At 36.9% G+C, this 20,260-nt stretch overlaps 1 protein-coding gene across 9 annotated transcripts in view; it reads left to right on the top strand.

Moving 5' to 3' along the window:
- The window catches only part of LOC127431521 (RAB11-binding protein RELCH homolog), a 69,574-nt gene that overhangs the window by 37,680 nt on the left and 11,634 nt on the right, over positions 1–20,260 (top strand). For 6 of the 9 annotated variants that reach the window (XM_051681961.1, XM_051681962.1, XM_051681967.1 and 3 more), the window contains 16 exons: positions 27–122; positions 6,842–6,954; positions 7,062–7,152; positions 8,226–8,297; positions 9,229–9,369; positions 9,502–9,666; positions 10,980–11,127; positions 11,386–11,542; positions 11,888–12,011; positions 12,206–12,254; positions 12,660–12,739; positions 12,834–12,940; positions 13,758–13,857; positions 14,996–15,078; positions 16,738–16,801; positions 16,924–17,062. In XM_051681961.1, coding sequence (XP_051537921.1) covers positions 27–122; positions 6,842–6,954; positions 7,062–7,152; positions 8,226–8,297; positions 9,229–9,369; positions 9,502–9,666; positions 10,980–11,127; positions 11,386–11,542; positions 11,888–12,011; positions 12,206–12,254; positions 12,660–12,739; positions 12,834–12,940; positions 13,758–13,857; positions 14,996–15,078; positions 16,738–16,801; positions 16,924–17,062 — 1,729 coding nt within the window. The remainder of the gene's footprint in view (positions 1–26; positions 123–6,841; positions 6,955–7,061; positions 7,153–8,225; positions 8,298–9,228; positions 9,370–9,501; positions 9,667–10,979; positions 11,128–11,385; positions 11,543–11,887; positions 12,012–12,205; positions 12,255–12,659; positions 12,740–12,833; positions 12,941–13,757; positions 13,858–14,995; positions 15,079–16,737; positions 16,802–16,923; positions 17,063–20,260) is intronic. The other 3 variants (XM_051681966.1, XM_051681963.1, XR_007895622.1) reach the window with 3 other exon arrangements.

A 20,260-nucleotide genomic window follows, 5' to 3' on the forward strand; every position in this document is an offset into this window, starting at 1 on the left:
AAGTGTGCCGTGTCCTTGTTTCTCAGGTGTCTCGAATCGCCGACAGTGAGCAGAGCGTTATGCTCATGCTGGGTCGCTGCCTGCCGCACATCGTACCCAATGTCCTACTAGCTAAACGAGAGGTAATCAATGACCCTTTGACCCTACACTCTCACCCAATTTCCCATCAGCCACTATGGCTTTCATGTCCACTGCGGATGGCTCGCTCTCATTCTGTGTTCTCAAATCAACTTGTGTTTTCCACTGCAGTCATCTCTCTATCTCTCTCTCCTCTCCCCCCACCCCATCCACCTTTTTCTCTTGTGTTCTGTTCACTCATTTCTTCTCTTGCTTTTGTGCATGCATCGCACTGCTCCAATAGAGAATGGTTGTGCACCTCTGTCAGGTGAGTAAAACACATCGGCACGCTCTCACGTCAGCCCTCCTTCCCTCATCATTCACGTGACCTCTGACATTTTAGTTGGCTTGGCTTCTCATCAGCTTTTTATGCTATCAGTGACTTCCAAATGCATACATTTTCAAAATTCTCTTTTTAATGATGACAAACGCTTTGGAATTGTTTAAAATTTTTGAAATTCAGTTCAAATTTTATAGGCACTAATTCACAGCAATAATCTGTATTAAGACCTCCATGCGTGTCTAATTTCTGTTTAAATAAACGTGATGTAGTAGTGCAGCACCACAAGAGTCTTTGGTTACAGTGATTTTACCACAGGTAAGGGGGCAAACTTAAGGCCAGACTATACTTCAGTTGTCGCTCCATGCACAGTATGCGTGATGCAGATTTCGTCATCAGCACAGTCCATGCGCCGTGGCCCAGATTTTATGGACGTGCGGACATTCCTCGTCTGTGTGCATCATTGGCACATGCGCCTGCTGTTACAAAAATGCTCAAACCAGCCCATCTGGCACCAACAATCACGCCACGGTCGAAATAACTGACATCACATTTTTCCCCATTCTGATGGTTGATGTGAACATTAACTGAAGCTCCTGACCCGTATCTGCATGATTTTATGCATTGCATTGCTCCCACATTATTGGCTGATTAGATAATCGCATGAATAAGTTGGTGTACAGTTGTACCTAAAAGTGCTCAGTGAGTGGATATAGGACTGTTAAATATTATGATTCACATATTTCAAATACATTACATCATATTGTGGCAACAGACAAGCATTTAGACAATACAAAAAATGTCTTCAAAAGTGAAAATATTGTTAGTTTTATTACCGTATCGTTGATTACAACCCTATTATTAGCCTACATCGCGTCTCACTTGTTTTCAGCGCCTCTAGTCATGAGCGCTGTTTTTAGGACGTTGTGTTAAGTTAAAAGTAGTTTGAAAGATTGAAAAACCTGTCTCAAGATCCCTGAATTCGGTTGTACTCGCTGTCATTGAGTGCAAGAGCGTGTAATCTGTGGAAGGCTGAGCTGCTTGCTCGTTGGTTTGACAAGGCGAGCGCTGATTGCCCCCTACTGCATAAAGGTGGTGCATCAATCTTGAATTGCTTCGATGGTAGGAACATTCCTTATTAAGGAATTCACGTACAGTTCGGGGACATAAATAATTGTGCAAATTTTTACGTGTTGTTTTTCATATAATTAATCGCACTAAATTAACATGTTAAATCGAAAACCCTTATAAATATTTACATTTGATAACAATAATAAATAATAAACAGCTCTTCTGCCAAGTGATTATTTCTTTAGCCTTACTGTAGGTTATGGCTGTTTATTCAGTGGTGCAGTGATGGCCGCAGGTTTGCGTATATGTTATTACAGTGGCCTCAAACATAACTAATGTTTGTATCTACCCGCTTTGTTAATGGTGAATAGCTAAATCTATTAACAAAAACTTCAAGTAGCCTACTTAGTAAAGAATTACTCTCAGCCAACATTGCCAGCCAACATAATGTTTGTTTGTTTTTTTAATGTCCTAATTAGGTGTGACACAAAGCAAGCAACAAGCGCTAAAAGCTATCTCTTCAATGTAAATCTGCATCAAGCGACAGACCAATTTATTACTTATAGAAACTTGGTTTATATTTCTGTGGCATCATGCTGAGTAGGCCTAACCACAGTGAAATCTAATTGGTCTAAAATACTGCTCCATATAACAGTGTATTAAACATCAAATATTGGTAGATTGCCTGTGATTGGGTCATGTTGCACAGCAGTTCTGCATTCAGAGTGGAGAGACAAATTGCTTGTCACAAGAAACTTGTTAGGACATGCAGTAATATTGCCTGCTTTTCAACTGCTAGTGAAACCTTGTCTGAGTTTAAATAGTTTTCTTTGCCACCATTTTAAAGGGTTGATTAAGTTTAAATGACCTAACATTTCAAAAAAGCTCTTGAGGAACACACACAAACACATTTTACATCTGTTGAGCATGAACCTAAAGGTGTGCACTGTTCCAAGCAATTCCCACACGTTTCCCCCTTCGGGCCCCTATAATTTGCATAGGGCAGTTCTGTTTTACAGGGCCAGGTGACAGTTTAAGATGGATTGGATGTGTTCCAGTCTGAAACTAATTGAAAACAAACACCACACGAGGAACGGAAGGCTCCTCACCCTCACCCAAACAGAGGAGCAGCTCACTGGACTTTGAACTTTGTCTGTTAATTCTGACTGTTGGCTTACCTGACCAAGCCTTCCTCCTTGAATTCAAGCACACACACACACCAGGTTTTTTTTGTTTGTTTGTTTTTTGTTTTTTTAGATTTTCAATTTCAGTTTAGTTTTAGCTATTTAATTGTTCATAAATAGTTTTTTTTTTTTTTTTATCTTTGGAAAATCACTTTATTTTGTTTCAGTCATAGTTTTAAGTTTCATCCCTTATAAAACCGCACCACAAACTGTCCATCTCACAACAAAACATTTTATCAGACAGATGCAACAAGGAAACTGTGACTGGTTATTTTCAGAGATGCAAACTGCTCTCCTTTCTGCTAAAGTCACCTTTTCTGAAGCTAATTTGCCAAAATGGTTTGGTAAAATTTTCTACATTTTCCTTATTAAAGTAACTTGAAAGGGTTACTTTAAGCTTAAACACTTAAAAAAATATTTTAAATGCAAAAAAAAGCTTTGCATACTACAAACAAATCAGCTGATAATATACATCTGGAACACCTGCTAGACTTTCACCTTTTTCACACCTCATTAGTTTGCATACCTGTATATTACATGTCAATCAGACAATTCTTGTCTAATTGGTTTATTCTTTATTTACAGAATATATTGGTTACACTTTGTTTTACAATGTCCTTGTTACTGATTATTACTAATTAACAACATGTACATACTATATGTTTAGTGATAGGGTAAGGGTTTGGTTTAGGGTTAGTTGTTTTAAATTATGCATAATTGACTTATTATAATAATTACATGTAATGTGTAACAAGGACACTAAAATAAAGTGTTACCAACTAAAGTTATTTTCTATGTAATATTATTGAGCTTACATTTAAATTTTAGTGCACATTTATAGTTTTAGTTTTTATATTTTTGCCAACTCCCGTTTTTCTTTTAGTTAACAAAAATGTTTTCACTGCTAGTTATTATCTTCACAATAGTTTTCATTAACACACTCAGCCACACCCTCAGTTTTTCTCTTCAAATGTTGTACCTGGTGCACAAGTTGTAATCAAGGGCTGTTGGAACACCTGTCTTGCAATATAATTTCGGTCATTTGTGCACCTAAAAGAGCTTTATTGTAAAGATAAAGTCTGTCGGAATTAAAGGCAGTTCAGGTTATTGATTGCCATGTTCTACAAAGAAATAGATAAGGCGTCAGTAACAGCTATTACATTGTGTGTTTGCAACAGTCCAAAACTCCCTATATTCTTCCATATCTATTTCTTATGTGTGTTTAATTGGGCCTCAATGCTTTCTGATGATAATTATCTTGATGTTTAGTAGTTGATTTCTTTTGTATATAGGAAATGAGTCAATGCAGGCTGATGATAAAGATGTATATTTGCATATAAATGCATGTTTTTATTGAAAACACTTTGGAGTTACCAGGAATCCAAACCTGGAATTTCTTGTTAAAGCTGCAGTGTTTTTCTGCACCATTAACAACATCAAATGCGATTGCAAAAATTACAAATGTTTTCAAACTGGATCCCAAACACTCTTCTGTCCCCCATTGTTTGGACCAAGGAGCTCTAAAATGGTTCGGACAAACAACTGATTGTCCCGGCTTATGCACACGCCATTGGTTGAGCCAATGTTGCTACTGTATGTCAGAGCGGAGATGAAAGCTTTAATGTGTGTGTGTGTGTGTGTGTGTGTGTGTGTGTGTGTGTGTGTGTGTGTGTGTGTGTGAAGAAAGTTCAGGGCAGATGTACTGTTATCGATGTTGTTTTTTTGCATAAAGAGCTGTTTTTCCTGTTTTGGATATTCAAGAACAAAGTCTTTCTTAGTTTAAATGTTTCAGAAGGGGCCCAAATACAATTAACACACAAATCCTTGTGTGTGAGGGTGTTTACGTACTTAGCTATAGGTTAGGGGAAAAAATTCCTTCTAAAAGTGAGCTAAATCTAACAAACTTTCATTTTGGGACATTTAGGGATGTTCTCAATTGATAAATCGATTCGTAAATAGAGCAAATACGTTTTTTTTTTATTTTATTTTTTTTTTTTTAATTCAGAAAATGCTAAATGTTTTCTTTTAGGGTTAGTCTTATAGTGATTTAAAAAAATATATATTTTTTTATTTATAAAACGACAGAAGTCTATTGTATGACCCTGTTTAGATGGCTAAGTAAAATCTCACTCGCATTTATTCCTTGATCATAGTAGCAAAGCACTTCCTATTCCTGCTTCATGCAGTGCTTACTATAACTGTTGACCTTTTTCCAGAATCTCTACACAGAAGTTACACATTTACACACTCTTCACTTTGGACTAGAGCCAAATACAGTACATAATAATAAATGCCCCTCTGTTTAAAGCTTCTTTCCAGGTGCAAAAGACACTGCCACCTCTACCTGCTTACAGCTCACTTATAATGTCACACTCTCACACACACACACAGACACTATTGATGAAGCTGATCACTGCCTTCTTCAACAGACCAGCCTCTAGTTTCATAAGATCTTTGACATCCTATTACGTTATAGATTCAACTGGTGATTTTTCCTCAGAAGCAGATGTTTTGAAAGTGCCATCCAAACAAACAAGCACGGCGTCAATCTGCCTGCAGTGTTGCCACGTTTGCTTAACTATCTTTCAGTTTAAAGTGTCCGTTTGAGGCCAAGTTCTACCTGCAGTCACGTCTTAAGATGAGATAAACCTAGGCAAAATAAACATTTCTGTGCCCTTTGATAAATCTTCATGTGAATTCTGGATCACTGTGGAAAACAGGACTTGTAACCACTGTTTTGCCATGAGACATGTTCCAAGGTTAGACTGCCTGTTCCATAACATGAGATCCATTGTTCTGGTGAGGTTTAATTTTGCAACTTCGTCTTGGAGTGTTAAATCGCTGGATTAAATGTGGTTAAACTGCCTCGTAAATATTGCAGAGAATGTTGAGATTGGATGCGTTTGCACACAAATCTTCATATACAAACAAAACAGACGTATGTTTACAGATACGGCGTTGGTGTTAGGAATATGGTTACAATATAATTTTTCATCGTTTTGATGATATTAAATATACAAAATATTGTATCTCAGTATTTATGAATTTGGTCTGAAATGGTTTAAAAGTGTTTTTCTTTTAATATGACAAACAGCCATTGTATCCAAGAAGAACAAAAATGTTTTATGCAAAAAGTAAAATACAAAAAAAACAATCCAGTTAATAAATAATAAAATAATATAAAAATTAATCATTAAAAATATTAATAACAATAATACAATCAAGGCATATTTTCCAAACTGGTTTGCACCTAAATAAACCCAAGGATGTATATTTAATCATTTTCATTTAAAAGCATCAATATAAGAATTCATAGTAAAAAAAAGAGCAATATTTATCTACTATTATTTTTACTAAAGCATTTCATATATGGAAAAAGCCACATGAAGACTTGTGGTGAAGCATAAAAAATGTTTAAATGGGCAGTTTAAACTGATTAACGGAAATGTATTAAATTCACCAACTCTGACGTCGTTTTCTACTGAAATTTAAATCAGAAACGCCATTTAAACAACTCGCATTTAATTCTAATCATGCATGGCATGATATAATATATTCAATATAATATCTTATTGATTATTGAATACATGGATTTGTTCATTTTTAAAAAGCCAAAATGTAACCAAAATGATGAAAAACTAAAAAAATATAATTCATAAAATGTATATTTTCGTAATGTACCTAGTTAGAAGGTCCCCTGTATAATTGACAGCATTAGCTTGGAGAGAATTTCTTTCATTTGTAAGCAAAAGAGACATTATAACTGAAATATACCCATATGAATCATATCAAGAGCTTGTGAGTCTAATCGAATCAGGAATCCGGTATCAATACCCAGCTCTACATAAAATGCTGAACGCTCACGGATTGCAAGACAAGGAAGGAACGCGTAACTAATCCAAGGACACAGCTTTTAAGAAATGTAATGACAAAATACAAAGCACATCAAAATCATTGGGATATTTGCAATGTTTCGTGATTATATATCACCCATCCCTGTATAGTGCTGTTACTTAGTGGCTTGTGGACTCTCTCCTTTGTTGTCGTAGGTGTTTCTTGAGTAGAATAGTCTCCCTGTATCCTTAAATACCTGCTTGGCGAAGTTCCCTGTCTGAGCCCTTGAATCACAGTTTCTCAGCTCATGTGTCCAGCGTGCATCTTTGACATGTCTTCATGTATGTGTCCACAGGAGCTGATACCTCTCATCCTGTGTACTGCCTGCCTGCATCCTGAACCCAAAGAAAGAGACCAGCTTTTGCACATCCTCTTTAATCTTATCAAGAGACCTGACGATGAGCAGAGGTGTGTGTGTTTATGTGTGTTTGGGCATCTGCGCAAGTGCCCCTTTCTACTGGCTGCTGGTTTATTTTTCCTCCGCTTTGATAACATTCCTGTAATGTTCCTCTCAGGCAGATGATTCTGACCGGGTGTGTGGCTTTCGCCCGCCATGTCGGTCCCACTCGGGTTGAAGCCGAACTCTTACCGCAGTGCTGGGAACAGGTTAGTTCTGGACTCACCCCACATACAAGATAGAACTGCTCACCTTTACATTTACAGGGGTAGTTCACCCAAAAATTAATTTTCTTACATTGTATACTCACCCTCATGTCGTTCCAAACCCATATGACTTTTTTTTCTTATGGGGAACAGAAAAGGAGATGTTTTAATGACTATCTCAGTCGTCTTTTCAATACAATGGCAGTTGATACTAAAACTAGCCTAAAAAAGGACCCAAACGTATCATAAAAGTAATCCGTGTGACTAATGCTTCATATTCCAAGTCCTCTGAAGGCATATACTGCAAAAAATAATTTCTTAATTAGTATTTTTGTCTTGTTTTCCAGTAAAAATATCTAAACATTTTTTAAAAAGATAAATTTACTTGACAAGCAAAATGCCATAAGATATTTTGTCTTGTTTCCAAAGAAATCTAACTAAATTTAGAGGGGGTTATGCTAAGAGCCAAGAAAAAAACTATTTGCCAATAGGGTAAGAAAAAGAAACTTATTTTGCTTGTCAAAACAAATATATCTCATTTTAAGAATTTTTTTTATATATTTTTTTTTTCTGGAAAACAAGACAAAAATACTAATTAAGAAAGTTTTTTTTGCAGTGATTTTGTTGAGAAACAACCCGATTTTTTACATTTTACATCAAACTATTTTAAACAACATTTTTTCTATTTCTTCAGTTTTTATGACCCGAGTAATTAAGATATTACATAGAATATTTGTACTTATTGCATAAAAATAATTTGTCGCACAGCAGGAGTATTTTGGGAAAAAAAAGTTTAAGTCCATGTTATTGGTCAACTACCTATATATACTCAACACATAACACATATTTACTGTTAGCGTTAAGTAAACTTGTTCAAAAATACATTTACCACTCTTCTCCTCTAAACCTGAAAAAAGAACACTAACATAAACAATTTTAATGTTGTCACTGTATAGAGGATACTGGTAATCATGATGGGTATGCAGTCCTGTGGTCAGAGCTGGAATTGATGCTGTCGTGTTGTGTCTTGCTCTCTCTATGTACGTCTGTGTTGCATGTGTGTTTCTCTCGCTCAGATTAACCACAAGTATCCAGAGAGAAGACTTCTGGTGGCGGAAGCATGTGGAGCCCTGGCCCCTTATTTACCCGTAAGAGCTTCCTGTTCCTTAAAATAAAAATGTAGTCTGACTGGGCCACATTAATCATGTCCATCTTTCAACAATATCACAGTTAGTGATCACAAAACTCTAGACATCCAAGATTTCACTAGCCAAACTGTGGTGAGTGGTAGTCAAGCAAAGAGCATGTTGAAATAATCAAATAATAATTATTAAATAATCAAACCTCTGAATATCAGCACAGCACAGACTTGGTTTGTATTTGAGTTGCTATGGAGGAATGCTGTTTGTTTACAGTGGCTGTAGATCTTAGCATTACAGTATGATCACTCAGCGGGTCATTCATTCAGTACTGTGAAACTCTGGCTCATGTACATCTGGACTGATTTGGCTCATTCAGCACTCTGATTGTTTGAGTTGTGGTGGCGTGTTGCCTTTTTGTCTTTTTTATATGCTGCTGTCTGTAATGGAGTGTCTGATGTTTACTCACTTCCTCATGAGTATGAATACTTGATCATTTAACCAAGCACAGCAGCACACAAAAAAAGATCACGCTCAGGGAGTCGAGAGCTGGCATGGCATGCGTGATGCATGTGCTTCTAATATTGTAATTATAATTAGCTTGATATAAATCTATGGCATGCCTTCATTTAGATAGTAGGTAGGTTAACATGTCTTTGTGTGGGTCAGGTTTTGCATACATTGTGGGGACCAAATGTCCCCATAAGGAGAGTACAACCTGAAATTACCTACATTGTAGGGATCAGCCATCTGTCCCTAAGAGGAAAACAGCTTAATTAACATAATAAATGTTTTCTAAAAATGCAAAAAAGGTTTCTTTAGGGATTGGAGAAGGGTAAGGGGATAGAAAATATCATTCGCTTAGTATAAAAACAATAGAGGTCAATGAAAATTTCCCAGCATGATAATAAAACAACTGTGAATGTGTGTTTTTCCACAGAAGGAGATCCGAAGCTCCCTGGTTCTGTCCATGCTCCAGCAGATGTTGGCAGATGATAAAGCCGACATGGTGCGAGAAGCTGTGGTGAAAAGTTTAGGCATTATCATGGGCTACATAGATGACCCAGACAAGTACTCCCAGGTGTGTGTATATGCATTTAGGCACACACTTATAGCATTTGCAGATGGATAATTTAATCACTATTTGGACAGTGATTTCTGATTTTATCAGTGGTATTTTAAATGTGTGTGCTTGCTTTTGGATGTACATCAGGGCTTTGAACTGATGCTGTTGTCTCTGGGTGACCCATCGGAGAGGGTGGTAAGTGCCACCCACCAGGTGTTCATTCCTGCCTTCGCTGCCTGGTGCACAGAACTGGGCAACCTACAGTCCCAACTCATTCCCTCCCTCCTCACACGCATTGAAAAACTACTTAAGGTGAAAACCAACACTCAAGAAACGTATATAATTGAGACACTTCGCATTCACAAACACTGCTGTTCAAAAATTTGGGGTCACTTGACTGAAATGTTTCTCATGATCTTAAAAATCTTTTGATCTGAAGGCGTATTCTTAAATGTTTCAAATGAGTTTTGTAGACAAAAATATAATTGTGCCAACATATTATTTGATTTCATTACAAAACTAAAATTGTATTTAAAAAAAAAAGGTTTTTGAAATTGATGACTTGGACCAAATAATAAAGAAAAGCAGCCAATAAGTGCCCAACATAGATGGGAACTCCTTCAATACTGTTTAAAAAGCATCCCAGGCTGATACCTCAAGAAGTTAGTTGAGAAAATGTCAAGAGTACATGTCTGCAAATTCTAGGCAAAGGATGACTACTTTGAAGGTGCTAAAACATAATTCCCATAGTTCCATTTATGTTATTCCATAGTTTTGATGACTTTACTATTATTCTAAAATGTGAAAAAAAAATAAAAATAAAAAAAGAATAAGTTACCCTAAACTTTTGACCGGTTGTGTACATTGTTCTTAATATAACTAATTATAATTATTAAAACCAAAATACACATTTTTAGCATTTTAATTAATATTTGGCCTTATTAGAATTAAATTGTTAGAATGGAATCTTTGAATCTTTTTAGAATTTAATAATTAGAAATGGATTTTTGAATATTTTAAGATTTTAATTTTGAGAATGGAATCAATGAATCACTTTTAGAATCTTAAGAATCAAAAGTTCAGGTCTTTTTGGAATTAAATGTTTCTAATTGAATATTTGAATCTTTTTTTATTTACATTGTGTAGTTGAATATTTGAAATTTTTTTTTTTAATAATTTTTGAATCATTTTAGATTTTAATCGTAATAATAGAATATTTAATTATTTTTAGAATTTAATGTTTGAATCTTTTTAGAATTGAATATTTAGAATTTATTTGTTAAAATCCTTTTAGACTTAAATCTTGAGAACAGATATTTTGAATAAAAACCTTTTAGATTTTAATCTTTTGAATGGAGTCATTTAATCTTTTTAGATTCATAAGAATCTAAATTTCAGTTCTTTTTAGAATTGAATCTTTAGAATTGAATCTTCAGATATTTTAATCAAATTTATGAACCATTTATCAAGGTTTTGGCAGGTTTTCTGTTCTTCTGGTGATTTTTAGAGCTGTTTTGTCCCCACAAATTTAACAAAACATATACAGCAACACAGACTCTTTCAACACCCTTCAGTTATTTAATTGCTAAATTCCTCTCTCTCTCTCTCTCTCTCTCTCTCTCCAGCAGGGTGAATATGGTCTAGATGAACACAAGCTACATATGTATCTGTCAGCGCTTCAGTCTCTCATCCCATCTCTGTTTGCGGTGCTCTTTCAAAACGCTCCCTTCACCAGCCGGGCCAAACTACAGGGCGACGTACCTCCTATTGAGGGTGAGGGGCAGCCAACGGCAACATGCACATGCACACATGCGTTTTTGCTAACATTCTCAGTCAGGCCACATTTAGCGGTGCAGACCTGGCGCCTGACTCAGTGTAACTGTAAGGTTCCTGCCATGTTGAGGTTGCTCTCTGGTGCTCTTTCTTTCATTTACACACTGCGGTTGCATCAGATGATTTGTGCAGTTGTGCTTTTTTTTTGTGTATTCCTGGATATAAATATTGCTCCTGTGTGTGCATGTGACCTCTCAGTGACCCGTTTCCCGCGACCAGCCTCTCCGTTGCAGGACGTGGCCACTATCATGGGCAGCCGAGAGCAGTTGGCAGTTCTGTTGCAGTTATATGATCATCAGATCCAGCATGAAGGAACTACAGGATGGGACAGTTTGCTCTGGGTGGTCAACCAATTGTGAGTGGATGTCACATACACTCTTAACCCTTTTGGCCTTTGGTTTTTGGCCTTTTTACCATTTTTCTTGACAGCGATAGTGAAATCAGAGATGGGAAAAGTAGAACTTCAGTAATTTACAAAACAAAAGGGCAGAATATGGCCTCTTTAAATGAAAGGAATAGTTTATCCATATTTACCTTCATGTCGTTTAAACCCATATTTTTTGGTGGAACACAAAAGAGAAGTTTTAGAGAATCTTCACCATTGAAATACAGACATTTTTAAAACACTTCATATGCTGCTTATAAATGGCACTCTCACTTTACACTTTGCATTGTGCATAATTCTGTCTTCTCTCCACAGTTTACCGCAGTTAATAGAGATTGTTGGACGCATCAACGTCACCTCATCCACCTGTGTGCACGAATTCTCCAGATTCTTCTGGAGATTTTGTCGGACATTTGGGAAAATCTTTACCAACACCAAGGTAGGACACATCAAAGACATTTTCCATAGTCAGTCTGTAGCACCTCAAAAGATTTATCTTTATTTTTCTTTTTTTTCCCCCTTTTTGTTTGGATGAAGTGAAGTAACTAAATAGAGCTTGTGCTGCATGTAGTCAAGCTTAGAGTTCAGCAGTTTCAGTTTAATTTAGGTGTTGTTTTTCTCTCATTTTTGAAGGTAAAACCTCAATTCCAAGAAATCCTGCGGCTATCTGAGGAGAATGTGGGTGAGTGACTGTTCAGTTAACCAAGAAAAACACCCCCACTTTCAGAGGAGGGTCTAGGATAAGAACACACACACTCTCTGTGTCTCTCTTTCCCAAGCACGGGACTGTGTGTGTCAAATATGTTTCCACTTTCATGGGATTTGGAATTGGAGCATTGTCTTTCATTCTTTGAATGTTTGTTGAGTTAAAGTCTCTGGTTAAAGCATCTGCCAACAAAACTGGGCATGTTGTATCATTTTAGTGCTTTGAATGTAGCTGAATTATTACCAGATGAATTCAGTTAACTCGGTTTAACTGTAAAAAAATAAATAATTTTAGTTAAATCTTTTGAAACCATTTTATGATGCATGTATGAATGTTAAGCTATGTAACTATAGAGATTGTAATCACCTTTGTGTCCTGCAGATGCCACAGCAGGAAACGGCATCCTCACCAAGGCTACAGTGCCAATCTATGCTACTGGAGTCCTGACGTGTTACAATCAGGTAGGAGTGTCACCATACAGCTTGTGTGTGTTGTCATAATAAAGAATTGTCCATCGCTAATCAAGTCATACTTTCTTTTTTTTTTTTTTTTCAGGAGGAGGATCGTAAACTCTTGGTTGGCTTTCTAGAGGATGTCATGACCACACTCTCTCTCTCCCATGCTCCCCTTGACAGTCTGAAGGCTTCATTTGTTGAGCTGGGGTGAGTGTCTCTCAACACTGTTAAATCACACGATCCACAGCCAAGATGCCTTTCTGCATGAGCTCATCTCAATCTAGAATTCTGGAAAACCGATGAAAAACAACTCACAAGATTCATTATCACACCACTGGAAAATCAGCAATAAAAAATGGATAATTCTGGTTAATCCTGGATGCTGATTGGTCAATTCAGTGTTCTGACGGTTCTAAAATCCACAATATAGTAACAGCTATGATGTGAAACATTCGTTTACCATATCACAGATGTTTCATGTCATAGCTTTTTGTTATTTTTGTTTCACCTAAAGCTGTTTGTTTTTGTTGATGTTTAACCTAAAGCTGTTCGTTATTTTTGTTTAAGTTTTACCTACAGCATAGCTGTTTGTTATTTTGTTGATGTTTCACCTATACAGTAGCTGCTCGTTATTTTTGTTTGTTTCACCTATAGATGTTTGTAATTTTTGTTGATGTTTCACCTATAGCTGTTTATCATTATTGTTTCAGGTCTGTTTTAATGGCATTTATGTTTAATTTTGTACAATGAACCATGTTAATACTGTGCTGGATCGCCATTTGAGGACCGTAAAATCTGAGTTCTGAAGCAAAACCAATTGATCCACTGAACTTTTTAGAATTTTAAGTCATTTAGAGAAATAACGGGTCATAATTACACTCTCCTATCCTGCCCACAGTTACCTAATGATCTAATGTACCAGATGTTTCATACTAATGGCAATCTAACTAACTTGAAGATTAGGTTTTGTAAGAACAACAGTCATTTCTTCTTAACTGCTGAAGCTATTACTTACTGTCTCTAGGGCAAACCCAGCATATCATGAGCTGCTGCTGACAGTGCTTTGGTATGGAGTTGTCCATACATCTGCACTAGTACGCTGCACTGCTGCACGCATGTTCGAAGTAAGTCCTCCCTCCAATTCAAGCTTCAACCAAAGAAATGGTCATACAGTTAATAAAATGGCTCTTCCAATGTCCTTATTCTGACAGTTTAGTTTTTAAACTTCATATTGGCCAATCAAATGATTCATATTATCACTAAAGACCCCATGAAACTGCTTGATGAGGGAAGATTTCTTGATGTATTTCCAATTGGAACAGAAAATATATATATATTTTTTTTAAATAGCCAATAGACTTTGGTTGCATCACAGCCATGAACCATGATTTGCTGCTAGTTGGTTGCAGGTGGTATTAGTGGGAGGGACATTCTCATTCTAGAGAACATTTGATTGTACAAATTCCTTGTAGTGCAACATGAGCCATCAATGTTTTCGGTCTGTTACCCCAGAGGAAAAAGACTATATTGTAAGTGCATTTATCTTTTAAAGGTTCATTTTGTCAACTTTTAAGAATGCGATAGCATATAGATGTCTTCAGAGTGAAAAAACCTGAACTAAAAGCCACAAAACTCCAATTTAGATTTTCATGGGGTCTTTAATGCTTAGTTTTAATGTAAATGAGCTGCGTTACTATAGTATGATTTATTTGAATTGTTGATGTGAGCCTCTTAGATCTTCTCCTCACTCTCTTTAGGGCCCCCTGTGCCTTGTCATGGCGTTACCTGTCAGTCCACTGAATGTTTACGTGTATTTGAAATTGTTGCAGCTTTAAGGCATCTGTACACCTTTACACCACAGCATGCTTGCTATTGTCATTCAGAAATTATGTAATGGACCCACACATTTCATTACCTCCCCCTCCTCTCCTCCCCTCTTTGTAAGTCAGTGTAATGATTCGAGGAGTGGGGATAGACTTTTTCACCTGTGAAACCCTCTTCTTCTCATTTGTGGTTGTAGCTGTAGTTCAATTTGCCTGGCCTCTTTAGTCTTTAATATTTAAGTTTTATGTGTAGCACCTCCCCCGGCCTCTGCCGTGTCTTTTTTTTTTTTTCTTTCTCATCATATGTCTGCGCTGTTTTTAGTTTACCGTTTTTTCTTTGTTTTTCTCTCTCTCTTTTTCCTCTCTGCGGTGTTCCATGACACTGTGCTTGCTCTTTCCATGCATCCTGTGTGACATCACCCCTGCTCTGACCAATCAGCTGTTGGTGAAGGGGGTGAATGAAACGCTAGTAGCTCAGAGAGTTGTTCCAGCACTTATCACTCTCTCCAGTGATCCTGAAATGTAAGTCTCCTCCTGCCTCCTTCATCCATACACCTCACTGTGCCTTGGTTCTCTCAGGGGGCCACACCTTTATTAGCTCCACCCCAAGTGAGTTCTGGCCAAAACTGACCAAAATAATGTTTTTGAATTATTGAATGATATTGTCCAATGTTGTTGCTGCTTGGAATACAACACATTGAAATGTTGCTCTTTTTTTTTTTTTTTTTTTAAATGTCACACTTTTTTTAAATAAGCTAAAAAAGTGTTTTATAGGTGAATCTCGCGTCATGGTCATGGTCATATTTCACTCCAAAATCAAAAGTACATTAAAAAATAAAAATAAAAATGAAAGGGAAAAAAAGCTTTTTTTAGAACAAGATATTTGCATTTTGATGTTATATTCATGACTACACACACACGTTTTTAAAATCAGCATAAATTCAATATTACAAATACTACCATGATGTATACTTAAACTTTTACCTTACAGATGTACTATTTCAAATAATTGTAAATATTGTTTTATATTTTAAAGAATATTTTTATATTTAAGTAATTTATAATTAATATAAAAATATAATTTATTATTTATAACAATTATTTCTAAAAACATTCTTTATCTGTAACACTATTAAATATATAAAGAATTATAATACATCAAAATATGTAAATAAGAATTATTTTTTGTACATTACGATAATGATAATTTTTTGTTGTTGTTTTACAGTAGGCTACTTAGAATTGATTGGGGGTGGGGTAAATGTGCTTTTTTTTATAATTTAGGACTTCGTTTAATCATTTTTCATTTTCATCTAATAAATAAATATATACATTTATTTTTACTTTTGATTTGGGGGTGAAATATGACCCAGACATTTCTTGACAGTTTTTGTAAGATTAACCCGTACAACTTAATAAAATTTTATAATTTATATACAATTATATAATAATCACATATAATCTTTATATGTGAATAATTTTTAATGAATACTGATGTTATCTAAAAGTGTAATATTGGCTCTCCTGATGAAACCAAGGCCTGAGTGACTGTGCTTATTTTGGTTATGTCTCACATGTTCGATGTACTAACATCCTTCATGCAGGCTGTACTAACCACTACACGCTTGGATAAGCTGTGCTTTCGCTATCCATTCATTCATCAATCAGTCCATCCATACATACATCCATGTGGCTCGTGGCATGTGTGGCTGCCAGTCACTCTCTCCCAAGGCCCCCTAGCACAACAATCCCCCCCCTCCCCCCCACTAGGTTCTTGGCCATTTGTGTTTGACCCCCCCCACCCCCTGTCTCTCTTTTGCATCTGACTGGTTTGCAGCTGGTTCTTCGAGGCATGAGCGAAGCCTTAATTGACAAGCGAGTAGCTCCGGCTCTTATTACCTTGTGCAGTGGTCCTGAATTGTGAGTTAACCGCAGCTATGAGACATTTTAAAAACCAAATATCCTGTCTGGTTGGATATTTTTTTAATTTTCTGGGTGGTTATTTGGTTCTGTTTTGGTTTACATGGGAATGATCATGTGACATTAATCATCTTGCTTGCCACATATTCCATCAAATGATTGGTATTTCATAGTTCTGTTCCATTCATGCATCTTTTGTCATTTTAATGGGGAAAAGAATGGTTTCTTTTGGATGTACAGTGACTGTTTTTCTGCTTTTAGTTCAGTGAGGATATCCACAATACCTGCATTTGGAACAATTATGGAAACCGTAACACAAAAAGAGGTACAAGTATTTAATGTGCTTCCTCAGACACTCCTCACATAAGGTCACTATACATTGGCACCGTGGCTTACAAACTGAATCGAGAAGTTCTTATTGGTTGTTTGTGTGCGTAAATGTATTAGCTGCTGGAAAGAGTGAAAATGCAGCTGGCCTCTTTTCTGGAAGACCCTCAGTATCAGGACCAGCATTCTTTGCACATGGAAATTATCAAAACGTTTGGAAGGGTAGGACCCAACGCTGAGCCCCGCTTCAGAGATGAATGTGAGTGTCTTTTAGTACTTCACATTCCTTTAAAGAAACATTGTTTACTAGGGATATGCAAAACTACATGGTCATTTATTCGCTCTGAAATTGAAAATTTGCTGATAACTTACCCTCAGGCCATCCAAGATGTATCTGAGTTTCTTTCTTCATCAAAACAGAATTTAAGATTTTTAGGATTTCATTTCAGGCCTCCTCCTTTAAACAATGCAAGTGAATGTACTCCATTTTTTGATGGTCCAAAATGCATATTTAGGGTGCATCAAAATAATCCACACGACTCCAGTTGACAAATAAAGTTCTTCTGAACCCAAACGATTGATTATTTTTAGAAACAAAACAATACTTATATACTTTTTAACTACAAATGTTCACTTCCTTCTGCAGAACACAAATGAAGATATTTAGAAGAATACCTTTCAATGCAAGTAAATGGTGGCCAGAAATTGTAAGGTCATAAAAGTGGCATAAAAGTAATCCATAAGACTCTAGTGGTTAAATCCATATCTTCAGAAACAATATAAGTGTGCATGAGAAACGGATCAATATTTAAGTCCTTTTTTATTATAAATCTCCACTTTCACATACTTAAATACACAGTTGAAGTCAGAAGTTTACATACACTTAGGTTGAAGTCATTTAAACTTGTTTTTTAACCACTCCACAGATTTAATATTAGCAAACTATAGTTTTGGCAAGTCATTTAGGACATCTTCTTTGTGCATGACATGAGTAATTTTTCCAACAATTGTTTACAGACAGATTGTTTCACTTTTAATTGACTATATCACAATTCCAGTGGGTCAGAAGTTTACATACATTAAGTTAACGGTGCCTTTAAGCAGCTTGGAAAATTCCAGAAAATGATGTCGAGTCTTTAGACAAGTAGCCAGTTAGCTTCTGATAGGAGATGCACTGAACTGGAGGTGTACCTGTGGATGTATTATAAGGCCTACCTTCAAACTCAGTGCCTCTTTGCTTGACATCATGGGAAAATCAAGTCTGGTTCATCCTTGGGAGCAATTTCCAAATGCCTGAAGGTACCACGTTTATCTGTACAAACAATAGTACACAAGTATAAACACCATGGGACCACGCAGCCATCATACCGCTCAGGAAGGAGATATAGTCTCCTAGAGATGAATGTTGTTTGGTGCAAAATGTGCAAATCAATCCCAGAACAACAGAAAAGGACCTTGTGAAGATGCTGGAGGAAACAGGTAGACAAGTATCTATATCCACAGTAAAATGAGTCCTATATCGACATAACCTGAAAGGCTGCTCAGCAAGGAAGAAGCCACTGTGCCAAAACCACCATAAAAAAGCCAGACTACAGTTTGCAAGTGCACATGGGGACAAAGATCTTACTTTTTGGAGAAATGTCCTCTGGTCTGATGAAACAAAAATTGAACTGTTTGGCCAAAATGACCATCATTATGTTTGGAGGAAAAAGGGTGAGGCTTGCAAGCCAAAGAACACTATCCCAACCGTGAAGCATGGGGATGGCAGCATCATGTTGTGGGGGTGCTTTGCAGCAGGAAGGACTGGTGCACTTCACAAAATAGATGGCATCATGAGGAAGGAAAATTATGTGATATATTGCAGCAACATCTCAAGACATCAGCCGGGAAGTTAAAGCATGGTCGCAAATGGGTCTTCCAAATGGACAATGACCCCAAGCATACCTCCAAAGTTGTGGCAAAATGGCTTAAGAACAACAACGTCAAGATATTGGAGTGGCCATCACAAAGCCCGGACCTCAGTCCGATAGAAAATTTGTGGGCAGAACTGAAAAAGCATGTGCGAGCAAGGAGGCCTACAAACCTGACTCCGTTACACCAGTTCTGTCTGGATAAATGGGCCAAAATTCCAGCAGCTTATTGTGAGAAGCTTGTGGAAGGCTACCCAAAACGTTTGACCCAAGTTAAACAATTTAAAGGCAATGCTACCAAATGCTAACAAAGTGTATGCAAACTTCTGACACACTGTGAATGTGATGAAAGAAAGAAAAGCTTAATTAAATAATTATCTCTACTATTATTCTGACATTTCACATTCTTAAAATAAACTAGTGATCCTAACTGACCTAAGACAGGGAATGTTTTCTACGATTAAATGTCAGGAATTGTGAAAAACTGAGTTTAAATGTATTTGGATAAGATGTATGTAAACTTCTGACTTCAACTGTAGATCTGTTTCTCGCCCACACTCTTTCTGTCATATCGCTTCTGAAGACATAGATTTAACCACTGGAGTCGTATAGATTATTTTATGATGCCTTTTTGTTTTGTTTTTTTATTTTTCCCCTTTTTCACCCAATTTGGAGTGCCCAATTTCCAGTGCGCTTTTAAGTCCTCGTGGTCGCGTAGTGATTCGCCTCAATCTGGGTGGCGGAGGATGAATCACGGTTGCCTCCGCGTCTGAGACCATCAACCCTCGCATCTTATCACATGGCTTGTTGAGCGCGTTGCCAAGGAGATATAGTGCGTGTGGAGGCTTCATGCCATCCACCGCGGCATCCGCACTCAACTCACCACGCGCCCCACCGACAACGAACCGCATTATAGCGACCACGAGGAGGTTACCCCATGTGACTCTACCCTCCCTAGCAACCGGGCCAATTTGGTTGCTTAGGAGACCTGGCTGGAGTCTAGCGAACTAACGAACTCCAGGGGTGGTAGCCAGCGTCTTTTACCACTGAGCTACCCAGGCCCCCATTACTTTTATGATGCCTTTGTGTTTTTGGACCTTCAGAGTTCTGGCCACCATTCACTTGCATTGTATGGACAAATAGATCTGAAATATTCTTCTAAAATCTTTTATTGCGTTCAGCAGAAGAAGGAAAGTCATACTCATCTGCGATAGCATGAGGGTGAGTAAATGATGACAGAATTTTCACCCTTACTATTCCTTTAATTATAATTCGGTTGATTTATGAGTATATCCACCCCCAAAGATCCGACACGTTTCTTAGGAGGCATTCACATATGATGCATTTTTGTGTTCAAAAACTGCTTGATGGAATGGAACAGAATGTAGAGTTCTCAAGATGCATTTTCAAATGTTGAACTAGGTTTTAGGAGCCATTTACACAGGACTCATTCTTGCATTCAAAACATCTAGATGGAGCAAATGCAGTGGCCTGTAGATGCTTTTATTTTTTATTATTTTTTAAAGTTAAACTATTTTTATAGTTTA

The sequence above is a fragment of the Myxocyprinus asiaticus genome, chromosome 41 (assembly GCF_019703515.2).
Source record: "Myxocyprinus asiaticus isolate MX2 ecotype Aquarium Trade chromosome 41, UBuf_Myxa_2, whole genome shotgun sequence".
Lineage (NCBI taxonomy): Eukaryota > Metazoa > Chordata > Actinopteri > Cypriniformes > Catostomidae > Myxocyprinus > Myxocyprinus asiaticus.